Source organism: Anolis sagrei, chromosome 4 (assembly GCF_037176765.1).
Source record: "Anolis sagrei isolate rAnoSag1 chromosome 4, rAnoSag1.mat, whole genome shotgun sequence".
NCBI lineage: Eukaryota > Metazoa > Chordata > Lepidosauria > Squamata > Dactyloidae > Anolis > Anolis sagrei.
Window position 1 is genome coordinate 164,603,052 of NC_090024.1, and position 18,987 is coordinate 164,622,038.

At 40.9% G+C, this 18,987-nt stretch overlaps 1 protein-coding gene across 2 annotated transcripts in view; it reads left to right on the plus strand.

Annotated features, from left to right (window-relative positions):
• The window catches only part of WLS (Wnt ligand secretion mediator), a 54,484-nt gene that overhangs the window by 20,931 nt on the left and 14,566 nt on the right, over nucleotides 1-18,987 (plus strand). For both annotated transcript variants that reach the window (XM_067467837.1, XM_067467836.1), the window contains exons 3-5: nucleotides 13,376-13,500; nucleotides 14,279-14,440; nucleotides 15,780-15,916. In XM_067467837.1, coding sequence (XP_067323938.1) covers nucleotides 13,376-13,500; nucleotides 14,279-14,440; nucleotides 15,780-15,916 — 424 coding nt within the window. The remainder of the gene's footprint in view (nucleotides 1-13,375; nucleotides 13,501-14,278; nucleotides 14,441-15,779; nucleotides 15,917-18,987) is intronic.

An 18,987-nucleotide genomic window follows, 5' to 3' on the forward strand; every position in this document is an offset into this window, starting at 1 on the left:
CGTCACCACCCCCAGCTCCTTCAAGGTCAGTCCAGTCACTTCAAGGATGCCATCCATCCATCTTGCCCTTGGTCGCCCCTCTTCCTTTTGCCTTCCACTTTCCCCAGCATAATTGTCTTCTCTAGGCTTTGCTGTCTCCTCATGATGTGGCCAAAATACTTCAACTTTGTCTCTAGTATCCTTCCCTCCAGTGAGCAGCCGGGCTTTATTTCCTGGAGGATGGACTGGTTGGATCTTCTCGCAGTCCAAGGCACTCTCAGAACTTTCCTCCAACACCACAGCTCAAAAGCATCGATCTTCCTTCGCTCAGCCTTCTCTAAGGTCCAGCTCTCACATCCATAGGATGGAAAGTGTACATGAGTGTTAACATGTAAATGAAAGCAAAACACTCTCGTGCCAGTGTGTTGCACTATTTTATAATTGTGAGACACTTTGGATCAAGACATCATTCCTGGGGCCACTTGGGGACTGTTTAACTGCCCTTATTGGAAGCCTTTCTAGACCTCCTAATCCCCTTCTGTATCACCCAAACAACTCCCTCTCTAAATTTCAAGGTATGCACCTTCCAATAGTTTCTCTTAGTTTGTTGGATTGAGGCGAATATTTTTCTAATCCCTGAAAAAATATTGTAGACTCTCACAGCACAGCTTATTGATAGCCTTCAAGTGTGTACAAAATACATTCTTGCATCTATCCTGTCATTGTGCTCTTCACCTGTCAAACTTCTTTCACTTCAACTGATTGTCTTATTGTGTTTTCATTGTGTTCTCAGAGCTTATCATCTCAAATTTTGACAAGCATTAGCTCTCCTCTAAAACACCTTCTGGTAGCCTGGACTGCATTGGGTAGCCTTCTACTGTCACAAACAAGGCAGCACTAAAGTCACTCCATGGAGCTCATAGTGCCAGAAGAGAGAGAGAGAATAAGAATATGAATGAGAGTCAGAACTAAAACTTCACTTGAGGTGATTGGTGGTTGCTAGAGTATCGGTTCCTCATATTAAATTACGCAGTCTTATTTATTCCTTGAATTAAGACTTAGATGCCCAAATTTGTTTGGATGTCTTTACTCTCCCCGTGGTGGTTTGGAGCAAGTTATCTTTGGGTTGTGAGTGTTAAGGTTACTGCCATCTCATATTCATATTTCCCAATCTATCTCTGTTAGTTTCTGATCTGATTAGTAGAGCTGAAGTGGCCAGTGGGAGAGGCAGCTCATCTATTCCACAGAATAATCTCAGTGCCCTTGAGAAAGCTGATGAGTACAGTTTTGTTAGAGATCAAAGGCCACATTTCCATTTGAAGTAACAATATTCCATTTCAAGAACTGGGCATGAAAACTTTAAGAATGAAAATATCTGCCTCCATAATTGAGGAGTGGTTGGATTGTGTTTTGGGGACTCAGATTGCGGAATGCTTGACTGTTTGTTTTGGATCATCTCTCAGCATAGATTGTGGACATGATAGTCTGAAACAATAGGGAAGAGAAACTTCTCATTTCTAGTTTACTTATGGCATTCTAACTCTTATACATACATATGTGGAATGTTTCACATGCCACGCGAGTTATAATCTATTATGCATATGTAGATTCAGTTTTTATAATCTTTTCATATCATCAAACATGATGGTTTTGAGATGCTGCATTTCTTCATTTCCAGGAAATGTATGGAGATGTGAAGATCAATCTTCAAAATAGTTTGAAAAGATATTTCATTATCTCAGAATAGGAATTTGCTGCTTATGGTGTTGTTGTGGTAATAGATTCACTAGTCCCAAATACAATTTCCCTTTCTGCTTTACGGATAAAAAACCCTATGTAGCTTTTTCTTGTTGTCAAGGAGAAACATGAAGGTGAAAGTCATCTTTGAGATCATTCTTGGCTTGACTCTCTTGCTCTAATTTGAGTGAATATAACACTGCCCTGCCTTTGCCATTTCTAGATGCTGAATGACAATACAGACTGGCTAGAATCCAAGCCTCAACTTACTCCGGCAGCTCTCTTGACTCTGTAGGCTTCATTAGTCACCCAGTGCGCCAACTATCTTTCTCCACATCCCTTCCTGAAATGATGCTGTCATTTTAGGTGGTTATGCCTTTTGACTCCATGGAGCCATTCCTAGCATTTTATGTCAGCCATTGATACTTGCAATACATATTAGAAGCTGTTGTTTCCCCTCGGTGCATATATTATTCTCTGCCCTACAATGTATAACACTATGTAACAAAATTTGGAAAAAAAATCTCTTCCCGGTCTGAAAGTGTTATTTCCTGTGTTTAACTGTGCAGTACTTACTTTGAAAATTGTTGTTGTAGTCCAGAAACTTTGTTTCTGTGGCTGCTACAAACTACATTGAATTGGTTGAGACTCTATAATATGTTCATTCAAAAACTATAGCAAAATGTGCTGAGGGAGTCCCATAAAAACAAAGTTTTTGCAGTTTAATAAACTTTTTCCATGTTTTATGATAGAACCAATTAGGAAATGACATTTATAACTGAGGAATGAAAGAAATGTGTTACATAGTGTGTCCAAGGGCATTTTATTCAACCTTTGAAAGCTCATGAAGATGAAAACACTGAAAAATAGTAACTTGCCTAAAGTCCCGCTGTGAAGAGAAATTGCTGGGGAAGTCTGGTGGAAGGCAGACACGTGAAAACCTTTAATCAGAGACTGCTGTGAAATAGAGTAATGGAGAAAAACTGGAATAGAGATAGGTTATAAGAGGGAAGAGGGAGTTCGAGGGAGCTGTGATTGCTTCTGGGTTCACAGGTTTGTGTTCCCAGATTTTGTGAGGATGCGTGATACTACAGATAATAGCCAACCCTATTTAAATTAAGGCCTTTGGTCCACAAATACTGAAGAGTTGCTCCAGAGGACCTAGAAAATATTTAGAGAGGATGTGTTTTGTCACACATGGGTAAATGAAACTCTGGATACCAGTACCATGGATTTTTACCATTGCCTTTATCTATTTCTAATATGGGTTGTTGTACGTTTTTCGGGCTGTATGGCTATGTTTGAGAAACATTCTCTCCTGACGTTTCACCTGCATCTATGGCAACCACCTAGTGATTCCGGTCATGAAAGCCTTCAACAATATATTTCTAATATGTTTCGTGGCTGGTGGTTGTTTTTCGTTCATTCAGTTGCTTCCGACTTTTCGTGACCTCATGGACCAGCCCACACCAGAGCTCCCTGTCGGCCATCACCACCCCCAGCTCCTTCAAGGTCAAGTCAGTCACTTCAAGGATACCATCCATCTATCTTGCCCTTGGTCGGCCTCTCTTCCTTTTCCCAGCATAATTGTCTTCTGGGCTGCTTACACTAGCCCAAACGGACCCACCACAGAGAAAGTATTGCCCAGTTGTATGGAATACTGCTTATATCCCTTTCTGGGTGCTTTGATTGTCATTGGCATGTGCTAGAAAGGCAAATCAGACTATCAATGACATCCAAGGTCAATAGCATTCATGTGTGTGGAACAGAATGACTTTTGGTGATCTGATAAGATCTTCTCCTTATTCTGCAAAATAATGATTTCTTATGCTGCCCTACTTTTCCTTATTGTATTCTATCAACTCTTTTCCCATTTCTTTATGAGATGCATTAGGGGAAGTGGAATCAGAGTTGGAAGAGACCACAGGGGCCAACCAGTCCAACTCCCTGCCATGCAGAAACAACCAATTAAAGCACCCCTCGCAGATGGCTATCCAAGCCTCTGTTTAAAAATCTCCAGAGAAAGACTCGTATCACGCTCTGAGACAGCATATTCCACTCTTGGACAGCTCTTTGGCAGTGGCTGGTCAAAGGACACCCAGTGTGTTTCTTAGTTTGTAGAAATTTGGATCTGATCTCCTAAATCCCAGTGCCCTAACTACTACTTCACACTGCTCTGAATTACTTCATCTGTAACTTGTAAGCGATAATGGCTAATTTTACAGACTGCATTTAGGAAATGGCCTCTGTGTGTGAAATTTTGACCCCTCACACAGTACCTGTTTCTGGACAAGGTTGGCTATGCCAGCCATTTTTATTGTACCTTTGATGTTCAAATACTTCACAACCTGCCACTCTGCATGAGTGGCATTAATCCTTCTTGTGCCTTTGCAATGAACTTTGTGTTCATGCTTTATTTTTGTAATTTAGCAATCCCTTGTTTTTATAGGCCATAAAGGATTTACAACAAGGGGCAGATATGCTGTCCTTAATTAATTGAAATACTGCAACTCCCGGAATCTTGCATCATTAATAATGTTAGTAGTGTGGAAATCAGTAACAGTCCAACAATGTCTGGAGGGTTGTGCATTTCTGACTTCTGGTCTACTTCAGCATGTTACTTTTATAATAATCTACATATTCAATATGAATTCCAGTGCATCACTTTCATTTTAATGAGCATTTCAATATTTTATCTCATCTTCAGTAATAATCTCCTTTTTTATTCCAGGGGAGGCCATACACAATCAGAAACCTAAACCCAAAATAAGTGCAGCCATTTTTTTCACAGTTGTTTCCTTGTGGGTGGAATTATTTTGGTGTTTGACATTAGAATTCAGAGAGGGAGTCTGCAGGCATATATAGAAGGCTTGGATTGGGGGACACCAATGGAATAAACATAGCCATAGTGACTCATATGCTTGACTCATTCCCGTTGCTTCCTTTGACCAGTATCCCTTGACTGCTTGAATCACCAAGCGAAGATAATGGGAGGCTTAAGTCACTGTTTCACCACAGTTTAATTACTGTTTACTATGCATAGTGCAGAAATCCAAGATCTAGGGAGTAATGCTGTTGAGTTCTTATAAATTCTTGCTTTAAAGAGCAGCAAAGGGTTTTCTAGCAGTGAAAGAATACTCCTAGTCTTGGCAGGATGCCTCCAAAAATATTTGCAGTGGTTTTCTTTTCCCTTCAAGATAAAGCAGATTGATTGTGATGCTCTAAAGCACATCTTGGAGACTGATGTTTTTAGCAACCTTGAAGGGTGCTGCGCTTTTCTTTCTGAAGGATGCATTTGTTATGCATACTTATGGAAATGAGGTCTTTCCAGTGACTAAATGTTTTTGTAGTTAATTCAGTTAGTGCTGCGAACAAAATTAATTAATATAATATTTATGTGCGTGAATAAATCTATATATATAAATTTGTTAGGGGCATCCAACGAGGAAACAAAACTCAAAAACCCCCCAACGAAACTTAACCAAAATTCCCATGCCCATAACACAACCCACAAGGTACAAACATACCTACTCAAAATGAAAAACAACACAACAACACACTCACAAAACGGCAAAACAACAAAACTCAAAAATCCCCCAACGAAACTTAACCAAAATCCCCGTGCCCATAACACAACCCACAAGGTACAAACATACCTACTCAAAATGAAAAACAACACAACAACACACTCACAAAACAGCAAAACAACAAAACTCAAAAATCCCCCAATGAAACTTAACCAAAATCCCTGTGCCCATAACACAACCCACAAGGTACAAACATATCTACTCAAAATGAAAAACAACACAACAACACACTCACAAAACGGCAAAACAACAAAACTCAAAAATCCCCCAACGAAACTTAACTAAAATCCCCGTGCCCATAACACAACCCACAAGGTACAAACATATCTACTCAAAATGAAAAACAACACAACAACACACTCACAAAACGGCAAAACAACTGAGCATGCGCATTGGCGCCCATCCGCAAGTTCCCTGGCGCGCGCACATGGCCTTCCGGCCAACGTTCTCTCTGCGGAAACCATGCCCACTCCAAGCCCCGCCGCGCCGCTTCCCGCACACACACACCCCCTGCCGCACCCACACATGCAACCCCACGCTCCATCACTCCCCCCGCCGCCGCATACATACACGCAACCCCACTCCCCCCGCTGCCACACACGCACACGCAACCCCACGCTCCATCACTCCCCCCACCGCCGCACACACACGCAACCCCGCCCCTTCCTGCCCTGTCAAAATCTAGGAAAGACAGGAAGGAAGGAAAGAAGGAAGAAAGAGAAAGGGAGGTAAAGAAAAAGGGGGAAGGAAGGAAAGTTAGAGGAAGAAGAAAAGGAAAGAAAAGGAAAGATGGAAGGAAAGAAAAGAGAGACAGCAGAAGAGAAAGAAAAAGGGGGAAGGAAGGAAAGAGATAGAGAAAGAAGAGGAGAAGGAAAGATGGGAAGGAAGGAAGGAGGGAGGGAGGGAAAGAAGGAGAGAAAGAGGGAAGATTGGCCACAGCAACACGTGGCGGGTAAAGGTTGTTATTTCTATTATTATTATGATGATGCTATTGTTCCTCTGAGACCCTTTTAGGGGGAATGGGAGAGGTGTCAGGTCCCGGAGGCAATGCATTGCATTATTGTTATTGTTATGATGGTGGTGAAATAAAAGGAAATAAAAAGTGAAAGAAGGAAGCAAACAGGGAGGGAAGAAAGGCAAAGGAAGAAAGGGGGAGGGAATGAAGGAAAGAGAGAAGGATGAAACCAAGTAGTGAAAGAAGGAAAGAAAGAAAGAGGTAGAGAAGGAAGAAAGGAGAGAAAGGGGAAGGAAAAGGGGGAAGGAATAGGTAGGTACCTCTCTTTCATAATAGTCCAGATATCTACCTCAACTTTGATAAGTTTTACTATAGGCCACAGCAACGCGTGGCAGGGCACAGCTAGTAATCTCTGTGCTAGTTGGTAAATTGACAGGAAGGAAAAACTATTAGTTGGGCAGCGTATTTATGTTGATTTGAAGCATGAAGTGTGGGCATGAGCAATTCCTCTCCTTTATCCTAAATGCACCCAGCATTATCTGTACTTTGTGAGATGGCTCGTCACAAGGACCAAGTTAAAAATAAATTTATCTATTATTTGTAAATCACACTTTTCAACAACAAAAGGCTACAGTAAAATGATGGAAACATTAAAATCGTGGTCACAGTGGTAAAAATCCAGTTGCTCGTTTCAGCTACCATAGGACTAGTGAGTTGTTGAATGAGAAATTAACACATAGGTAGATTCCATTGATTGAGTAGGCATACTCTTGATAGGACCAGCAGTCCTATAAAGGCCAATAAAACAACAGAGGAAAGCAGTCAGCATCCTAGAATGCAGTAATGAGATAGTCACAGTGGCTTAAAAGATTAAAAATATATTTTATATAAAGCTATTTAAGGGAGCCTAGGAGAAAAAAAAGGTCTTCATCTGGTGCTTAAAAGGGCATCATCATCAATATTGGGAAAGACATTTCAAAAACAAAGCCCCTCCTAAAAAGTCTGTGCTTTACTTTAGGTGTTGGTAACATGTGAAGTAGTACTTCTGATTTCCAAGCAGACATAAATGGAAAAGTACAGTGCAATAAGAATTAAGCCAGTGCCCATGCCACCTGGAAGATTCTTGGAGTTATATTTATGTTTATATAAATAATAATAATAATAATAATAATAATAACAACGATTCCAGATTGGAGCCCCCAGTGGTGCAGTGGGTTAAACTGCTGAGCTGCTGAACTTGCTGACCAAAAGTTGGCAGTTCGAATCTGGGGAGCTGAGTGAGCTCCTGCTGTTAGCCCCAGCTTCTACCAACCTAGCAGTTCAAAAACATGCAAATGTGAGTAGATTAATAAGTACCGCTTCGGCAGGAAGGTAACAGCTCTCCATGCAGTCATGCCAGCCACATGACCTTGGAGGCATCTCTGGACAATGCTGGCTCTTCGGCTTAGAAATGGAGATGAGCACCACCCCTCAGAGTCAGACATGATTAGACTTAATGTCAAAGGGAAATTTTTACCTTTACCAATTCCAAATTACTTTCCAGCAGGTGATACTAGAAGACTCCTGCTTGAATCCTGGCGATTGGCTTATGATAATCCTTTGTCTGAAACATCTTGTATTTGCTAAACAGGTTCAGTACCTTCTTAGTGTCATTTTAAAGTAGCTGCCTATTCATTTGCTTTTAAACAGTGAAATGTTGTGAATATTTCTTCCAGTTTCTTAAGTGTTCTATTTCTAAATGCATTTGCAGTTTTATATTGATGCAGCAACAAGTCACAGTTCACACACGCCTCATGAAACAAATATCCTGTGAATAACTTTGACTGTCTACCAGCAATAACACAGCTGGTGAAAGGGCTTAGTCACCCAGGCAATGGGTGCATTTTTCAAAGGGAATGTTTGTATGCGGTAACCTGACATTTGACTAGATGAGACCGTGGTGAAGGAGAATGGAAGGGGGTGGAGCACAGGAGAGAGTATGAGAGGATCTCCATTGCAAGGGAAAGACATGCAGCTGCACAAAGGCTCTCTCCGAAACAAGAAAGAGTACTCCAGGATTTTGTAAGCAAGCTTATACTCATACCTCTCAATGAGTCAGAACTCCAGCGATCTCCCTTTGTTCTTTTGTGTTCCTTATTTTATGAATAGCTCCTGCTATACTTGTCCGAGGAACGTAGCCTGAATCAGAGTTGGGAAATCATTACTTTTTCTGGACTACGAATCTAAGAATCTCGATGTTGATAATGAGAGATTCTGAGAGTTGAGAAAAATGTACATTTTACAGTCTGCAGTTGAGTGCAAAGATCAGTCTGCAACTTCAAATTAACAGGATGTGGGCATGGACACTCTCACAGTTCTTGCCCAAATTTTAAATGCCGGGCACTCTGAGCGTCCATGCCTGGGGCCCACGTTTACCCTATTTATACCCTGCCTTTCTCTAATCCAAAGAGGATTCAAAGCGGCTTACATATAGGCAATTATTCAATGCCTTAAGACACATAAAATCCCAATAATATTAAAATTAAATTAAAATGAATACATATTAAGCATTTGAAATGCTTTATATCTCTGGAAATAATCATAAAAGGAGGAGGAAATAGCCCCAACATTGTGGAACCTTCACATATGCAAGAGCTTTCCAAACTTTTTCTCAGAAGTACAGTGTTCAGATGGCAAGTAGTGATTCCACTCTGTTTTGCTCTCAGACCTCACTTCGAATAAATACACTCAAGGCACTGTAGTTTAAGGAAGATATCCGCAAACTCAGACATGCCGTGACAGAGAGAAATGAGCCAACCACTGCTTTTATATAGGGTTAACAGGATAATTAAGCACAGAGTTGTGGTTCACCTCTATGTTCTTAAGCCACAACTTTCATCATCTTTGATTGGGACTGAAGGTAATTGGGGCTGGTCAGCAACATTAAGGGAACTATAGCTTTTTTATTCTTAAGTAATAGAATGAGGATCTTATGTAAATATTCAGTATTTTTTTTCATCTTTTCTACATGCAGTTCATTTTAATTTGCAGAAACAGTGGTTTGTCAGGAAAACTTGACTATGTGTCTTTTGGACACCTGAACTGAGCTATGATTCAGTCTGAAGCATTGAAATCCATCTTTTCCTCTAAATGTATTTAAAGCAGCAGCAAGTGATGCCTTTGTGTTGTACAGTTTTTCTATTTTTAGATCATTGTGGTGTAAACAAAGGTCTTTGAAATTGGCGGTATCTAAGTCTAATCTGTAAGGAGGGAGTGCATTATTTGTTAAATACAGAGCTAAGATTTTGCAGCTAAAACACAACCAGTGTGAAAAATTGCAACACCTCAAGGGCATTTATGGGTATATAATAAAGGCAAAAGCAGTATTTGCTTTTGTTTTAGATGCTGGTGATGTGTATGTTTTTATAGTGTGGCATTCCAAAATACCAGGACTAACTTGTCTGACCAAAGATGAATGCTTCTGTGATAAACCATTGCAGTGAGTTTCCGAAGTGCCCAGAATGAAGAGCTGTAATGGTTGGGGAGCAAAAATGTCTCTCTTCTTTCATCGCTCTCTTTATTTCTCTTTCTAGGTTGAGAATCAAGGGCAAGCTTTATTATAGCTGCATCGTATGTGAAAGATAAATAGTTCCTTGCCCTTGACTCTTTTTGCCATCATGCAGTAACTTTGTCTCTAGACATCAGTATTAAGGAAAGGCTTTGCAATAGAGCATCATACATTTGAGCGGATGTGAGCTCGGTGATCCTCAATTTACAACTCAGCTCCATTATTTTAAGACTACTAGTCCATCATTTGGAAAAGGATCTGATTTCCAAGTAGAGTTGATGGGATTATCATGGAAAAACGGGCACACTTTGCCCCTTTTTGAGTCAGAAATTTGAAACCTCCTACAAGGTAATGTTTTAAAGCACTGAAATGTAAAATGAAACTAGCCAAAGTCACCAAATTACAGCAGAACCATCATAATTATAACAGTAAACATTACTTATAAGTTGAATAATACCATGAGTGGACATTTTAAAATGAGCCATTTGTCTGCCTAACAGTGGTTCCCAACCTTTGGTCCTCCTGGTGTTTTGGACTTCAGCTCCCACAATTCCTAACAGCTGGTAAATTGTCTGGGATTTCTGGGAATTGAAGTACAAAACACCTGGAGAGGACCAAAGGTTGGAAACCACTGGCCTAGAGAATCCAGCCTTGAAGGCCTGCTTAAAAATAATCAGGTACATGTGTATCCACTGAAGAGCATTTCATATGGGTAGGGGGCACCAAAGAAAAGGTGCTATTTTGTGAACCCTATAAATGGATCAAGGTAGTAACCATAGCTTGGAAAAGTATCTTCTTAATAAAGTTTCTTCCCAATAAAGGATTGTGGGAGCTTGTTCCCCACCCCCCAACAACGCCTCTTTTTCCCCACAGTCTTTAGGGGAAGAAGGAAACCATGCAACCTCAAGTTACATTTTGGGTAGAGACATATTGGGGTTGTATGGTTTCCCTCTTCTCCTAAAGACTGTGGGAAAAAGGGGAGTTGTAGAATTGTACATTCTGTTTGGGACCTTTGGCCAATAGAAGTGAAAACACCTAGATTTACCACTCATGTTGCCATTTTTCTGAAATCAGATTATAGTAGTCATGATTTCATATACCGCATTCTCAGTTACATTTTGTTTTTGTTTTTTTGTTTTTTTTAATGCAATACTATTTTGGTTTGCTCCTGACATGATAAATAAATAGTTACATTTTAAGTGGATTCCAAATATTGTATGGCTGCGTACTTGAATAAATAGTTCTCCCTGGGCATTTTCTAAATCTTCCAGCGATGGTGTACTTATGCCAGACTTAATCGTAGAATCAAGAGATGCAATTCTTTGTAGGCATTTTTAGGCCCACCAGAAGTCATTTATTTCACATTACCATGGTAAGTTCAGAACTATATTGATATAGATATGGAGGCCATCCTGCCTGATGAAAACACAAACTCTGATTTCATTGTAAATGTGACATATGCAAGTTGTACATACTGAAAAGGGGAGAAACTGAACTTTGTGGTACTGCATAAGAAAGGAAACACCTCTTTACATTACTTACGCTATCCCTCGTATCCCAAGATGATGGCTCTCCAAGTGTAGTGTCTTGTCAGTGGATACATAGGTGACTGTGGAGTCCTATTCTTGATTCACATGTTCTTCTGCAGTGAAGACATTGGTTTCTAGGTGGAAGGTAGTCCTATCAGGGTTGGCTTGACATGCCTTCCTCTTGGCACCTTCCTGTCCACCGCCATTCCATTTTCCGTTCTTGAGTTCGGAGTAGAGTAACTGCTTTGGGAGACGGTGATCAAGGATTCAGACAACATGGCCAGTTCAGTGGAGTTGATGGCATAGGAGCATCACTTCAGTGCTGATGGTCTTTGCTTCTTCCAGCCTGCTGACATTCATCCACCTGTTTTCCCAAGAAATTTCAGGATTTTTCAGAGGCAACGCTGATGGCATCATTCAAGGAGTTGAGTGTGATGTTTGTAGACAGTCCACATTTTGCAGGCGTATAACAGGGTTAGGAGGACAGTAGCTTTATAAACAAGCACCTTGGTACCCCTATGGAGGTCCTGATCCTCAAACACTCTCTTCTTCGTTCTGGAAATTGCTGCACTCGCAGAGCTCAGCCAGTGTTGTATTTCAGTGTCAGTGTTGACTTTTGTGGAGAAACGGGGAGAAACTGAACAACTTTGCTGTACTGCATGAGGAAGAAAACACCTCCAAGCATGATATAAATAGCAAGCCGGAACCACAAAGTCTTTCCACGCCTGTTCCCAGCACTCTTGACGAGCATCTCTCCACATAATCCTAATAAAATTATAACTCAGAAAACAATGTCAAATGTTTAGATCAGTAGAACTTCAAAGATGTCCTCTTAACTCATCTACAGGATGGAAATATATAATGAAATCATAGGAAATTGTTGTCTTCAGCAGCCCATGGCACTCACACCTGCAACTAAAATCTCAAAAGGAGGCTGCTTGCTGCAGGGAAAAGTTGGGTCTTGCTGATGGGCTATATTTAGCTCCAGTGGAAGTTGTATTTGTGGCTTTGTATGAAAAATGCAGCCAAGGCCATAATTGTAAACCATTCACTGGTGTTCATACACACGAAGCATGTGCATTTGGGGACTCATAAAAAAATCTGAAAATTTGGGGGCTGGGAGTGTATATCCTTAGATATGCTATCCATGGTTGAATATGTGATCAAGAATACAGAAAGACTTCTAAAATGTTTTTCCTGCTTTGCAGTCAGAAGAAGAAGAAATGTGTAGCTCTTGACAGTTCAGAATATGAATTCAGCAAGAGTAACTTGTCATAGTCCTCTTCTGCCAAAAATAGTGGAATATTTATAGCAATAGAATAATTCTGAGAACTTGGGGATTTTTGTGTGTAGAGTAGTGCAAGAAGGGCTTAAATCTAAAATAACTCAAATGGACTTCATTCTGATTTATTGAAAAACTGGGGGGGGGGGTCCTTTCATATAAAGTGAATGTATGTATATATGTGGCTCTCTGGCATCACGTAGGGCACTTATTTTTTAAAGCTGTTTTATTACAATTTTTAGAAATAGATTGAGGGAAAATACATAGAAACAAAATCCAAAAAACCCAACAATTAAAATTAAACTCAATTGAAAGATCTGTATGTCAGTTCAGAATCAGTAGGTCCAAATGTAATATTCATATGTCCCTTTCCTGTCATGAAGAGTTAACATGGGTTTGTTCAAACACTCAAATGTTGTTCTGGAGGTTCATATAATGTGCTTTCAAATTTTGTGTATATAATAAATGGATCCCAAATTGAAGCAAATTTATCTCCACCTCCTTGTCTCTTTGATGCTCTTATTTGATAGGTAAGTTTTCCCACAAGGTTGAAACCTTTCAATCCAAGAAAAGAGATGGGCTCTTCACCTCTTCATTTGCAAAGGGGAAGGCGGGGGCGGGGGGTTGAATTCACTTGGATATAAATTGATTTCAGTTCTTTTGACGGCAGCATGCTTGCAAATGGTCAAGCGTTGCAAGGTTATACTTCTCTAAAGACTTGCTGAATTTTCTTTAAATGTTTGATGCTTTCTTCTGCAGAAGAAAATGCTGAAGTTACACTTGAGGTGTCTTTGGCATACCGTGATGTCATGGGTGGCCCTTGGGAAGAAATGTCTCATGCAACAGAGACCCGGAAGCTGAAATGTACTTTTGGAGCTCCAAAAGTAGGTTCCTTGTTTATATTTAATATTGTCAGGATATTTTAAAGATCTTCGCTCTAATAAGGAACTGGTGTTTTGTACATTTTTGCTTTTGAACATAGTTCAAGTACAAATGTGGGTTGGATGTTTGGAGCAAAGCTGTTTGGGTGTCACTGTATGAGAGCCAGAGAAATTCCAGGAGATGTCAGGTTTTTTCTTGACATCAAGATATGTTTGTCAACTCATAAAAGGAGGCATATTCTCTGGGCTCCTTCGGATAGAAGGCTGTGATTGGATTTTTCAGTAAGAGCTCTCCAACTTCGGTCAACAGTAACTGAAAGAGGTTTACAGAAATATGTATTAAGGAGACTTCTCTCTCAAAGCATTCTCTTAGATCAGTGGTTCATAATCTGTGCGTCCCCAGATGTTTTGGCCTTCAGCTCCCAGAAATCCTAACAGCTGGTTCATAGTTTATCTTCTCTTATGAGAATTGCAAGGACATGTTTCCCCTAATTATTGTACCATATTGACAAAAAAAAGTAAAGATGTCCCTGTATGTGAAATCTAGACTATAGAAGAGTAAGCATTAATTCCATATGTTAAATATTATTTCTCTTTTATGTTCTTTGTATCTCATTGCTGAACTAATTGTTTTTGGTTTTCATTTACTTTAACTTAAGTAGTTAATGAAGAGTAAAGGGGGAAAAATCTGCTGTTTTGGTATTTTAAAAGATGTAAATCAGTTTTACACTTGCAAATTGATGTCAGCTATTATGACACTCTGTTCTCTGATTTTCAATAGACACATGAGCATGAAGGGAAGTTTTATGACTGCGATGTACTGCCATTCATGGAGATTGGAACTGTTGCTCATAAGTATTATCTTGTCAACATTCGTCTTCCAGTGAATGAGAAGAAAGGCATCAATGTGGGAATTGGTGAAATAAAAGATATCCGCCTAGTGGTAAATATGCATTCAATTTGTCTCTGTTCTCCTTATAACATGAAAATAGGTTACAGTGTGACTCCAGTAGGCATTCACAAACTTCATCTGAGTATGTGAAACTGCAAAGTAATAGTGAACCTTATTGAAATGAAGGTTTTCTAGTCCATGAATAACATAGAATCATACTGTAGGACCTTGAAAATGCCTAGAGTAGATATACATTGTTGGATGTGGATAAATGAAAACATGGGTTCTGGTACCATGGGTACAGGGATTATACAGTATTTTCTAACACAGTTAAATTCAAGTGTCCAAATTTTATTTCAAATGAAATATATGTTGGGAAAGGTGATTTAACTTCCATTAATTAAGTGTATAATATTGTATATTAGTCTAGTCTGAGAGCTTGGGATGGACTCCATCAGAAAATAGATACAAAGTCAAGAATGTTGAATTTGTATTTATAAGTTGGCAGAAATTCTGTTCATGAAAAAAAGAACTGAAATCACTTTTCCATGCTTTATATTTTATTATCTAAGCTCTCTCAGAACTGATTCTGGGACACAAAGGAGTCTGTGCTGGGGAGGAAGGTTACGCCTCCCTGTGCTGCAGAAGTCCAATCAATACTAGATACTGCCCAAGTTTTTCAAATAAAGGATATGTAGTAGTCCTTGTATTACATGCTTAGAGTGCCCTTAAACAGATCTATCTACGTTCCGTGTGAATCTTCTCATTGGTCATCTCTGCCATGTATCTTTCTATATTTTTTTCAAAGTCTGGACATTCTGGGAATTGTAGCTCAAAGTACAATTTTTCCAAACTTCAGGGTTTTCTTTTTTCACCCTAAATTGCAATAGGGAGGGATCATAGAATCATTGAGTTGGAAGAGACTCCATGGGCCATCCAGTCCAACCCCCTGCCAAGAAGTAGGTAAATTGCATTCAAAGCACCCCCGATGGATCGCCATCCAGCCTCTGTTTTAAAGCCTCCAAAGAAGGAGCCTCCACCACACTCCAGGGCAGAGAGTTCCACTGCTGAACAGCTCTCACAGTGAGGAAGTTCTTCCTAATGTTCAGGTGGAATCCCTTTTCCTGTAGTTTGAAGCCATTGTTTCATGTCCAATACTTTTGTCATTTGGATTCACACAATAGTCTTAAGAAATTCTCTTGCTAACTTCATCCAATATTGAAATTATTTTTTTCTTTTAGTTAAGATACTGGTTTTGAACCAAGAATATTTTAGAAAAGTTATCTGGTACCCATTTTTCTCCTCTCCCCAACACAGGTGTTGTTTAAACCTTGTAGGGTTGTTACAAGGTAGTGTGAATAATAGGACAATTATTTGCTGTTACTTGCAGGGTATCCACCAAAATGGAGGGTTTACAAAGGTGTGGTTTGCAATGAAGACCTTCCTTACACCTAGTATCCTCATCATCATGATTTGGTACTGGAGACGGATCACCCTGATGACACGGCCACCTGTACTCCTGGAAAAGTGAGCAAAAATAATCCAAGATGTCTTGTAGACTTCAAAATTTATAGGTTCAGTATGTATTTGAAAAGAGGGAGAAGAAATGGTTGCACTTGACTGGTATTAAGATGATAAGAAGTTTCAGTGAGCTTCACTGTGGTTCTTTTAAAACCTTTGTTGTAAAAACAAACAAACAAACAAAAAATCTAGCCTCCTGTAAAATATCTACATGATAAGTATCCTAAAGCTATTAGTAGTCTCTTTGCAAAACTCACAGGCAGTCCCCGACTTATGAACCAGATAAGTTCTGTTGGTTTGTTCTTAAGTTGAATTTGTAAATAAGTTGGAACAGGTACATTTTGAAGTGTAACACCATTTCATTTTGGATAGCATAGAAAAAGGTTAACACCCCTGTAACGTTTGTTTTGCTGTCTGTGCCCCTGTTCAAAAGATTTTACCTCACTTTCTGTCTCTGTGACAATTGGATTTTGAAGATTTTGCGTTGTTGTGGAAACAAGGATTGGTGATAAAGCTTCTTCTGCGTGGTACTGTGAAATCCACACCTGTGGTATTTCCCTGCGTCCACGCAGCTGACTCGGATCTTTCTTGAAAGCTTTTCCTAATTAGGGACTCCAGCCCCACCCATCTACTCCTAATAAAGCCAGGCAGCGGGGCTTGGAGCCTTAATTCCTTTTGTCCGCGAAAGCAGCAACAACTCTGTGTTCTCTCCTAAAACAACTATTGGTTTGACTCAAGGACTCCAGTTTGACTACTCTAACAGACAGCAATTCCAACTTTTGTTCTGGGACCTTTGTTTATCCTATTTAGGCTAGTGGGAGGACAAACCCACTCCCTCCCTCTAAAAAAAAAAAAATGCCGTGTCCTCTGAGGCGCAGGCTTTTTTGCCTTTGGCAATGGGCAGTAACTTACCTTCTTTTTCTTCTGTTCCCCTCACTCAGAAAGCAGGAGGGAAGAAGATTTTTACCAGCCTACCACCCCTTCCAGACCCAGGAACTGGTAGAGCTTGTGGCAACAAACTGCCACTGTGGCTTTGTGCCAATAACTTTGTTTTGGGTTGCAGCCACGCCTCTCAGCTGTCTCTGTTTTTTAAGGACAGCTTGCTCTCACTGCTCGTGCTTTCTCTGCCCCATTTACCCCAGCAGGCAGTGGACGCTGCAACGATCCCTGCCATGCTTTTGCCCCCCTCAGGGGAGGGGAGGCTCAAGGCAGCCACGCCACCTGTGTGAGTGATGGCTAGCCAAGGCTTTGCCTCCACGCCCATGGCATATAACGCCTTGGAGGGGCCTTTGGGTTGCAACAATTCCTGCCATGTTTTTGCCCCCCTCAGGGGAGGGGAGGCTCAAGGCAGCCACGCCACCTGTGTGAGTGATGGCTAGCCAAGGCTTTGCCTCCACGCCCATGGCATATAACGCCTTGGAGGGGCCTTTGGGTTGCAACAATTCCTGCCATGTTTTTGCCCCCCTCAGGGGAGGGGAGGCTCAAGGCAGCCACGCCACCTGTGTGAGTGATGGCTAGCCAAGGCTTTGCCTCCACGCCCATGGCATATAACGCCTTGGAGGGGCCTTCGGGTTGCAACAATTCCTGCCATGCTTTTGCCCCCTTCAGGGGAGGGGAGGCTCAAGGCAGCCACGCCACCTGTGTGAGTGATGGCTGCCAAGGCTTTGGGTCTAAGCCCATGGAATATAACTCCTTGGAGGGGCCTTCGGGCTACTATCCTCCCTCTGCGTCATGCTGCCTGGGAGCTTCAGTGTCGGCTCAGAATGTAAGTACTGTGTCTTTTGGACCCCATCTCCACTTGGCCCATGCCTCAACAGGTAGGTTGCTACTCTTTTGCATAGGCAAACTGCACCCTCCTTTCCTTTTCAAGGATTTGTAGTCCCTTCTTTTGGTTTTCAGGAGTTTATTAAAACTTTTTCCTAAGCTCATTCTGGTGCTTCCTTCAGCTGCAACCAGTCAATGAGTCTGATGTAGATTCTGACTCCTATGAGTAGCAGATTTCTCCTACTCTTGAGGAGGACTTTTCCATCCCAGCTTCCTTAGGGGATGTGTTACCTAATTTTTTCTCCTTGATTGCTTAGAGGATCTGCTTTTCTCAGTTGAGCAACAGCAGAAACAAGCTCCAAGTACAGTTCTCCCAGTTCTCCCAGCACTTCCATATTCGCTTAAGCTTGGAGATTAACAAAGGGCAACTCCTGTATCTGTGTCTGGAATTTCTAAGTTTGTAACTGCACTTTACTGCATACGCACCTTTTCAGCAGAGTGGTTAGTTAAGCCTACTAAACTGTACTTTATTGTGGTCAAAGTTGTTTAATCCACTGTGATAAGAAGATCCACCCCACTGCTAGCCTACTCACTTGCATGATTCATTACCATGCTTGTCTGGCAGCCTCTCAGGTGCTCTTGTGGCATAGCTCAGCACCTTCTTTGGATCTTCTTCCCCTACAACATCAACAGATCCCAAGGGCTTTCTGTCAGTAGTATCTCACCTTAGCTTCTCATCACAACGCTACGGCTAAGCACAGCACCGATACAGTACTAAGGTGTTTGCTGCTGTTGCAGCAGCCATCCACCAGCATGTGTAGATCCTCTACCCTCTCCAAAGTAGGCAGAGCAATGGCAGGATAACTGCCCATGGCAGAACATAGCCTGCTTCTAAGTTTGGCTTTTTACCACAATCTAGCCTAGATTGTGGTGGCCAGCCCCTCAGCTTAATTATCCAGGGGTGACAACAAACTAAAGAGAAAGAAGAAGATCAGGGCCAATAGTTTTTTCGCATGCATTTTCTCTTCTTTAATAGCCTCCAACCCTTCAGCTCCAGTTTTTGGAGCTCCACCTCATCATTTTTAGATGCATGGCATTAGATCTCTTCTCACTCATGGGTGTTGGAGATTACAGAGCATGTTTATGCAATTGAATTTTTCAAACTGTCCCCAGTAGGGACTCTACGGGCCACTCCTCCTCCTGTGTTATAGCAGGAGGTAATTACTTGTTTCAAAGGAGCAGTAGCTTCTTTACATCTTTCTATGTTTCCTTCTTTTTCCTTTTCCCCAGCTGTTTTTTGGTTTCCAATAAAG